This window comes from Symphodus melops (genome assembly GCF_947650265.1).
Source record: "Symphodus melops genome assembly, chromosome: 1".
NCBI lineage: Eukaryota > Metazoa > Chordata > Actinopteri > Labriformes > Labridae > Symphodus > Symphodus melops.
The window spans coordinates 38077731-38087469 of record NC_136691.1 but is presented as its reverse complement, the minus strand read 5'-3'; the positions used below and the strand labels follow the sequence as shown (position 1 = coordinate 38087469).

At 39.6% G+C, this 9739-nt stretch overlaps 1 protein-coding gene across 1 annotated transcript; it reads left to right on the top strand.

The window, feature by feature from the left end:
* Positions 1 to 970: 970 nt before the first annotated feature.
* vps33a (VPS33A core subunit of CORVET and HOPS complexes) lies at positions 971 to 7566 on the top strand. The gene is made up of 13 exons (XM_079346784.1): positions 971 to 1197; positions 1463 to 1528; positions 1673 to 1800; positions 1934 to 2120; positions 2355 to 2471; positions 2605 to 2779; positions 2897 to 3090; positions 3755 to 3881; positions 3992 to 4059; positions 4271 to 4408; positions 4524 to 4661; positions 5165 to 5333; positions 5952 to 7566. Exons 1-13 carry the CDS (start codon positions 1096 to 1098, stop codon positions 6143 to 6145), a joined length of 1803 nt encoding a protein of 600 aa, XP_079202910.1. The 5' UTR covers positions 971 to 1095; the 3' UTR covers positions 6146 to 7566.
* The last annotated feature ends 2173 nt before the right edge of the window (positions 7567 to 9739 follow it).

Sequence of the window (9739 nt, the reverse complement as noted above, 5' to 3'; positions counted from 1 at the left end):
TTTTTTCTATTATGCATATGATCATATTTACTGAGTACTTTTATTGGCGACTACTTTGACGTATACAATCAAGTCTGTTGTTATTGTAGGGGCTGCATTAATGTTTGAATGCAGTCCGATCTATTTTTAATACAAACTCTTAATTTAATTTTAGTAATTTTAGTCCATAGTTATGAATCACAAGAGGAAAACAAATACTAATCACACAACACGAATAACTGAATTTCATCTTTAAAAAAAAAAAAAAAAAAAATCATCGGCACTTTTGTTGTCGTCACTATTTTTAGGAGTGATTTTATCGCCAAAGATAGCCTGGTGAAATTCAATCAGTGTCTGAATTACCAGAGAAACCCTCTTATTGCTACTGTAGAGACACTGCGCCATCTAAGGGATGAGGTCATTAATGCACCAAACAGGTTATGATGAAAGTAACCCTTTTGACCGATTTCTATGTTAAGAGTAATGGATTAAAAAAACAAACAAAACAAAAAAAGCCTAGCCTAGCCTATGATTTATCATAGCACAGTTTATAAACTGCGGTATGTTTGCCACACCTATACAGTACACACAGGAACACAGTGAAGAGGAGACAAGAGACTACTCCCTCCTACTTCCGTATTGGCGCCCCAAATTAAGATTCCTTTTTTTGGACAAACATTCCGTTTGACACATGCATAACACTTCTTTAAGACCAATACCGAGAGCAATATTCATATGCATACAGGTCGCAGAGCTTTCACAACAACAGGCTTTACAGAAGTTGTTTATTACAAGCACCATGTACGCACGCGCAACACTAATTGACTGCTGAAGGAGCAAAGATCGAAAAGAATTCATTGGGCTGACTTGGACTATTATGATCATCTGTTTTAACATTGATGTCTGATTTTAGACAATACATCATCAGAGGCTTGAAGGAATAAGCTAGATTTCCGCTTGTACCATATGTGTTATTGGCTGTGTGTGTGTGTGTGTGTGTGTGTGTGTTGCACCATGAACTATCTTGACGCTGTGTCGTCTTTGGATAAATCACGTGACTGACTTTTCTCTCTGCGGTCACCTGATTTGGAGTGTTACTGATGTTAGAACAGAAACATGGCTGCACACCTTTCTTACGGCAGAGTCAATTTAAATATTTTGAGAGAAGCAGCACGGAAAGAGCTTCGGGAGTTTTTGGACAAATGTGCGGGAAGCAAGGTAACGTAAACATTAACACGGTCGATGCCAAAAAACATCCGTGAGTTTGACAGCTAACCTAGTTCTCCTTCCTCAACGCTATCGTTGATCTGTTCAGGCTGACAATTTACTTTAAGACTCAGGATAGGAGATAGTTCTACTATGTGGCTACAGGACTGGTTTTACTTACTTTAAATGTTGTCTTCACGGTGGTCACATATCAATTTAATGAAGAACCCGCTGACAGAAAGGTTTCCGCATGCAGATGACTATTGCTTTCTTTTAGGCCATAGTTTGGGATGAATATCTGACGGGACCCTTTGGACTGATAGCACAGTACTCTCTCCTGAAGGTAAGTGCTGTCTGTGTTCGGGTTTTGTACAAGAATAATAATTGAAAAGGCCCAACAAACCCTGCTGGATGATATCGGGCATAATTGTGTTTTTTTCCTGTAATGTAGGACTCACATATTTGTTTATAACTTGTGATTTTACAGGAACATGAAGTGGAGAAGATGTTCACCCTCAAGAGTGGCAGGCTGCCCTCTGCTGACGTCAAAAACATCATCTTCTTTGTTCGTCCCAGGTTGGAGCTCATGGACATCATCGCTGAGAATGTGTTCAGGTCTGTGTATGTCATAGTTTTTCCGTCCCACAGTTTAAACTCAATGTTTTTTTTTTCTTACTTCCTGTCTTTTAGTTTTTGCATAGCTGTTCACCATGGTTTAACATTTGTCTTCTGATTGTGCACCTTTTAGTGAGGACAAAATGCACTCGGCAAGAGACTTCCACATCTTGTTTGTGCCTCGGCGGAGCATGCTGTGTGAGCAGAGGCTGAAGGAGCAGGGAGTGTTAGCCTCTTTCATTAACATCGACGAGTATATCTTGGACCTAATTCCCTATGATGGCGATCTGCTCTCCATGGAATATGAAAGTGCTTTTAGGGTGGGTTTAATGTGTACACTGCCCACAACAATGCACTTCCTGAATTTCCCCCTGGGTATTTCTGATTCTACTGAAGTATTGCTGTGTATTATGAAATGATAATTCGATTTCAAATCAACAGTTATTTAACCATCATCTACTGACGTACTGCTATTTGTTTAAGAGTTCTTGAAGGAAATAATTTTAATTTCACACTTCATGATGGTGATTTATGATTTCCCATCTCTTTTACAGGAGTGCTATTTAGAAAACGACCAAACAAGCCTTTACCACACAGCCAAAGGACTCATGACTTTACAGGCACTGTATGGAACCATCCCACAGATCTATGGGAAAGGAGAATGTGCACGGGTGAGTTAAGAGACATTTTAAAATATAATACCTCGTCATCTGTTGGAAAATCCTTGTCTTGGGTAGTTTTTGCACAGGGACAGACGGCGTTTCAGTAGCAGCCAGGTGTGTGAAATGATTTTCTTTTTTTCAGCATGTTGCCAACATGATGCTGAGGATGAAGAGGGAGTTTGCCGGCATTCAGAATCAGATCCTCCCTGTGTTTGATACTCTCCTCCTCCTGGACCGTAATGTCGACCTCCTCACTCCCCTGGCAACACAGCTCACCTATGAAGGTCTTATTGACGAGATCTATGGAATCACTAACGGTACCTATCGATCCTTTTCTCTTCACCGGTGAATGTTATAATAATGTAATTGCCCTGTTTATTGTATGCATTTGTGTGATTTCTGCATTCTCTTGTTTTGCCCATCCTTACTCACAGGTTATGTCAAGTTGCCTCCGGAGAAGTTTGCACAGAAGAAACAGGGCGAGGCAAGTAAAGATTTGCCAACAGAGCCCAAGAAGCTACAGCTTAACTCAGCAGAGGAACTGTATGCAGAAATCCGGGACAAAAATTTCAACGCTGTAGGAGCAGCACTTAGCAAGAAGGCCAAAATCATTTCTGCTGCGTTTGAGGTTGGTTTCGCCTTTTCTGCTCGAGCTCATTTTCCTGCTATATCGAGTGTACGAGTGTCCAGAATATAGCTGTAGTGTGTTTGTGTTGTACTTCAATGAAGCTGTATTTACAGCACTTAAAGACGTGCAGACATCCAAGGGTATCTGATGTGATTGTTGTCTCCCTGGCATTTTACCACAAAGGTCAAAAAATGCAAATCCATGAAGATGGGGAATTGGTGACAATCACCTCGAGATAAGATCATTGTTCCAGCAGATCGCGAAACAATTCAAAACACATTACCATTGTCGTATCAGATTATGAAACTACACACAGGTCATGATTTAAAGCTGTGCAGAGGTGTTCCTATGCTGGAAAGCAATGACCTGGACAGGGAGCTTTTTATCCCATGTAAGAAAGAACTCTTCCATTAGATGAGTTTAAAGGAGCAGTGTTGATTTTGTGTGGGATTTCTTTTTCTGAAAAGGATGTTGTTGTTTTTTTCTTGGATCTACTCTGAACTAAATTAATTGTTTTGCATATTGTTCCTATGTTTGATTGCATTTCAAAATCTGAACTGGTCCATATTGATTTTCTATCATGGCAGAAGCCACTTTACCGTGCTTACTGTTGAGCTGTATGGCTGACTTTTCAGCAAGTCGTGTGACTTTTCTTGCTTTTCAGGAGCGCCATAATGCCAAAACGGTGGGAGAAATAAAGCAGTTTGTGTCTCAGCTGCCTCACATGCAGGCAGCAAGAAGCTCGCTGGCTAACCACACGTCTATAGCAGAGCTGATCAAGGACATCACCAGTGCGTAAAATGAACTCGACACAAACTACACCACACTCGACAACGTTACACACCGTTTTTTTCATTGCCCATTTTACACGTGATCATACGAAGCTTGTGTCTTATTTCAGCATCTGAGGCCTTCTTTGATAACCTAACAGTGGAGCAGGAGTTCATGACCGGAGTTGACACTGACAAGGTATTCATTATTCATCCATGGATTCATATGGTATATGAGGGTTACATATCATTTTAGCCTCATTTTACAAAATCCTGCAAATACCAGGAAATGCCATATTGCATTTTTTTTTGTATAAATTTGCATCTGGTACTGACTTTAATGAGGTTCTTTTAAAACATACAAAGTATTTGTTTACACTCTTGTATATGGTTGGACTTTTTACTACCAGGTGAATACGTACATAGAAGATTGCATTGCCCAGAAAGACCCGCTGATCAAGATTCTGCGTCTGGTGTGCATGCAGTCAGTCTGCAACAATGGCCTCAAGCAGAAAGTGTTTGACTACTACAAGAGAGAGATTCTTCAGGTAGAGTCATCCCTTAATGAAAAAAATACAACGTTGCATTAATAGATCTATATGAATCTTGTAGGTGACTGTTTGTAATAACCCCTTCCTTTTCTTTCCTTTTTTTTTTGTCAAGACTTATGGCTTTGAACACATCCTAACACTGAACAACCTTGAGAAGGGGGGTCTTTTGAAGCCACAGAGCAGCTCAAGGAACAACTACCCCACTATCAGAAAAACCCTGAAACTGTGGATGGAGGACGCCAATGAACAGGTATGTAGGGCTGGGAAATAAATATAGTTTCAATTATGATTTTTGGCCCACAATCGTGAAAACAAGGTAATCATTGAGACTATTAATTATTGTGCTGCATGCTGAGATGTGCTCATTTTGTGCAAATATTTTATTATATGGTAAATGTTTGATGTTCTATTTCGGCCAGAAGCTTACATCACTTCTTACTCAAAACAAAGTACATTTATTAAGTATTCATTTAATAATATATCATCATTTTTTATAAATGTTATTACCTGTGTTCTTACTGTGTTGTGTAAGGTGTTTAGGTTCGATAAATTCTACTGATGCAGAAATTTTAAAATCAAATAGTAATCATCATGTTTGATAATGGTGATCTCAATATCAATCAAACGAATGGTGATCATGATCTTTGCCCTAATCGAGCAGCCTGACTCAGACTCGTGAAAAGAAGAATTGGTTTGTAAACTTTGGCCTTTTTGGAGCAGTCCTTCACCTCTTTTACTCTTTGATTCCTGCAGAACCCAAACGACATCTCCTATGTGTACAGTGGCTACGCACCGCTGAGCATTAGGCTAACCCAGGTGTTGGCCAGACCAGGCTGGCGCAGCATCGAAGAGGTGCTGAAGATGCTCCCTGGCCCACACTTTGAGGAGAGACAGCAGCTACCAGCGGGACTTCATAAGAAACGTAAGTCACACTACCAGCTGCTGTTTGTCCTGCTGCACACTAAAACACAACCTGAGTAAACCACCGCCTGGCTGCTGTGTGGAGATAAGACACTGGCTTTGTTTCTGTTATTTCAAATGGGAACAGAAGCAGATTGATGGCACAATACCACAGAAGCATTGTGTTTGTGGTTCTTCTGTCTCCATGTTAAAAAAAAAAAAAACGTTGATAAAACCACAGCGTCAGTAAACAGTGCTTATCTTCAGTTGTCCTTCATCTTTTAGTTTTGGCAATAATAGGTGTTGCGCTGATCTTTATAATTAGTTTAATTGCACACTCAATTTAAAATGTGCTAATTAGAACTGAGTCTGAGCATGAGACAGTCGACTTGTTTCTACATGCCTGCCTTGAATTAAATTTACAAAGCTGATAATAGAGGACTGATCTAGAGGGATGATGAAGGCTAAAGTAGTGTTTTCACATGTTCAGTGAGCTCAGAAAAAGGCACCTAGAATACATCAAGCTGTGCTCTTTTCAAGGGTTGGGTGGCAGAAATGTGACTGATTTACAATGGCTGAGTGAAAGAAAGAAAACTGTAGAAATTTGACTTCAGATGCACGTCCTTTTACCTTCACACAGGCCAGCAGGGGGAGAACCGGACAACCCTGGTGTTCTTCCTTGGAGGGGTGTCGTATGCAGAAATCGCAGCTCTTCGCTTTCTCTCTCAAATGGAAGACAGTGGAATGGAGTACATTATAGCCACCACAAAACTCTTAAACGGCACAACTTGGATCAAATCCCTCATGGACCGACCTGAATCCCAGACCCCCTGAGTCACCTGCATGCACACCTGGACACATCAAACACGCCATCCATCAGAAAACCTCAGCTGATGTTTTTATGTCGCTGTCAGTGCACTGCAGGTGTTTCATTGATGTTGGAACCTGTTAAAACACATCTGGCTCTATACGGTGACCAGTGGAGCATTCTTGTAAACCACCTTAGTAATGTTTACAGTCCCTATTACAGACGAAACAGTTTTCAGTTTTTCCTTGTGACATTACAAACATGTCAAACACTTCCCTGTCTTTACAACATGTGCAATGCTGATTGACCTATGAATTTTCAATCCTGCAGACTCTTCTCTTAGTTTACTTGCTTACCTTTGCTGGTGCTTTCATGTGCTTAATACACACTTCTCAATAACCACGGGTTAGTGTTAGTTACCCGAGTCACTCAATAGTACACTTTTTCTGACATGCTCGGAGTAGGAAACTTGAATGAATGAAGAGCAAGACTGTTGTACTGCTTTGTTCCGTGTTGCACTTCTTTAAACGCATACATTCAGACATATACAGTACATATTAGTCACTTCATCCACATCTGGATTGATCAACAACAAAGATAATGAGTGACAATCTCTCTGGACACTGGGCCATATTTTAAGGGTTAAATACACTTTACAAGCCATCATCTACTACAGTGTAACTAAACTGTTGTCATTAGCATGGAGAAACGCTCCACCTAACAGTACTTACTTTTTGTATTTGTATTCATTTTTATTTCCCGTGTTATTATCAAACAGTTCTGTATGCTAGAAAGTGGCTAACATGAACTGTTTAATAGTAATATGGGATTTTAAATAATGTTTTACCTTTAAATTTTGACCAATGTCCCTCCATATTCATCTATACTCTGCCTTTTAAGATGCTCATCAATTGAGAAACACGGATTCCTTGCAGTAATGTGATTCCTAACTTTAACTAACATGGAACATCAGTATGCCATCCTCATTAGATGATAAAGGTTCCTGTCATGAGCGTGACTTCAGAGGAAAAATAGCTGCCTTAAGAAGATGGAGATTAGAGTGTTACGAAGCCCGCGGCCTTAGGCATGTGCATGATACAGACAAAACGTTGCTCCACAGCACTTCGTGGTCACAGAGTCTCCAGGGCACCTTTAATTTGTTTCCAGTCTGACATTTGCTACCCAGGTAATACAACACAAAGTTTGTTTAAGCTTTATGTATTTGCCTACTGGCTACACGTGCATCATTGAGGTCATTTACCTACTATAGAGTAAGTTGTACATATGTATTTATGATTAAAATCGTTCAAAAGTTTGTGGTTTGTCATGTCGGAAAGGATAAATTGGGATTCTTGAAAGTTCTGTTGGCAATTATTTGTTAAGTATGAATGTACTGGGGTAAAATAATAAAGCCCAAACTAATGTCAAAGAAAGTATTCTTGTTTTACTTGGTCTAATTGGAAGCAATTTTGCCTTTTGTTTAGTAGATCATTTTAAGAAAAGCAAGCTGATTGTGACCATGATGAACAGAAACAAGCAGAGATGGGAGTGTATCCGTCATCAGTGATCCAGCTCTCTGAACGAGCAATTAGCACAGTAACAGGCCCCCTGATCAGCCGGTAATGGCCCTGTGCTGTCTGGAGAGCTCTCCCCACAGCGGCCCATGATTTGACAGCGCATGACACTGATTGAATTAGGAGGCCATTTGGTTCGTGTTCCGGTAGAGGATAACAGTGCTGCAGGAGGGTGTTGGATCTCTGTTTCAGTCAATATCTTCTCCGTGCCCTACACTATGAACACAGGGAGACCTGCTGACAGCACTCAGATATTTTGGGGAACTGGCTTAGGTAAATCTATGTCAATGTCCTTCAAGTGGATAGGCTAGATATGGTTAATTAATCATTCCATGTACTTATCAAAGACTTAATTCTAGTAGTTTTACTTACAAGCTAACACTTTAATTTCTCTGTTGGGGGAGCAGGTGCACTGCAGACTCAAACTCCCATTAGATCAACCTCAGGGGATTCAGATCCCTGTGATCAGTTATTGCTCTTGGCTCCTCCTCTGCCAGGAGGGCTTGAAAGGCTCAAAGCAGCTCACATCAACTTGGATTTCAGGGCTGAACGAAGGAGTCTCCTCTCTGACCTGGTCCTGCCCTGCAAAGAAAACTCCAAGGTATGATTTATTTATTTTTCTGGATTAATCTGGGAAATGTTGATGATTCATATACAATCAAATCTGGTCTGTTTTTGTTTTAGTCTGTTAACCTCTACCTATACAACAAATGTACCCGTGTAAATAATACAACTTACAAAAAAAAAACATGACTTTGATCAGTTCAATAATCCTGACTACCATGGTTCCTTTTTACACCTTTAACTTCTGAGCCTGCGAATGACTTCGGCAAAGCAAACACAAAAACGTATTCAGCGAATGTCCCTTTAAATGTTATCAGTAAAGTTATAAATAATGAGAATTGAATTGATTCAACATTGTTTGTGACGATGTAAAAACAGATCAATAATGGACCCATTTAGAGCAATAAACAGATCAATTATTCATAATGTTTTAAAACTTCAGCTTGGACTGCAGCTCCTCTGTGGGGTCTATGCTACTTTTAAAAGTGCAACAAATTGAATAGTTCAAGGCAAGGACAATTAGATTTTTCTGACCAGAGTAATTATACTGTCTTTGCTGTTAAGTGTATATTGTTATGGGTGTGATTTTACAAGCTTTCAGATTCATCCTTTAAATACAGTTATGTTTCTATTCTGTTGTATTCTCTTGAAATGTTTGACAGATATATGTGTTTTCAGAATGGGCCGAGGTGAAAACATGGGACACCAAAGTCTCTCTGGTCACAGACAGAAGACCCAGCAGTTCCATCTGGATCTGGAAGTTGAGCCCTTGTTTATTCGCTTCCTCCGGACTTTCAAGGAAATACTTAAATTTGTTCTCTTCAGCTACACAGTGCTTTTTGGCGCTTTGCTTCTTGCCAGATGGACCACTTATTTTATGGTGGGGAAGTAAAAGGACGAAAAGAAGAGACTGTTCAAATGCCTGGAGCTCATTAATGACAGAGATCAGGCAGATTTTCAGGGACTTGTGCTCTTTGCAGTTCCTATAAATCATTAATGTCTCCAACAAATATAAAAGCTGGAGAAAATGTTTCTGCTTTTTATTCCAACTGCACTAGAAATGATCAAAGCTAAGCATTTGTATGTATCATTGTGTAGCAAGCATATGCGGCAACTCAACAGTAAAACTCTACCAAACTTCAGATTGTATCAAATGTTTGTTAACACTGATTATATTTGCAGATTGATTATATTTGCATCTAGAAACTGTGATGTTTGAAAGTGTTGCAAAATGTTCACAATGAAACTTTGGAACATATCTGGATGGGTTTGTAACATACAAATTCATTATTGTATTCTTGAATGATAAAGCTTTCTAGGTAGCCTATTTTTTTCCCTTAAGCATAAAGTTAGACATGAATGTTTGTGTAAATAAGGCATTGCAACTCTTTGTTCAATAACTTCACCTGAATGAAACAAAACAAATATGTTCTATATCAGGCAGACATAAACCATCCAAGGGTTTTATGAATACAGTATTAT

Excerpts from the sequence above, each read along its gene's own strand:
- vps33a (XM_079346784.1), top strand. The coding sequence starts at position 1,096 with ATGGCTGCACACCTTTCTTACGGCAGAGTCAATTTAAATATTTTGAGA. Across the intron at positions 1,801-1,933 it reads ATCGCTGAGAATGTGTTCAG|TGAGGACAAAATGCACTCGG; the intron begins GTCTGTGTATGT and ends TGCACCTTTTAG. Across the intron at positions 2,121-2,354 it reads AATATGAAAGTGCTTTTAGG|GAGTGCTATTTAGAAAACGA; the intron begins GTGGGTTTAATG and ends TCTCTTTTACAG.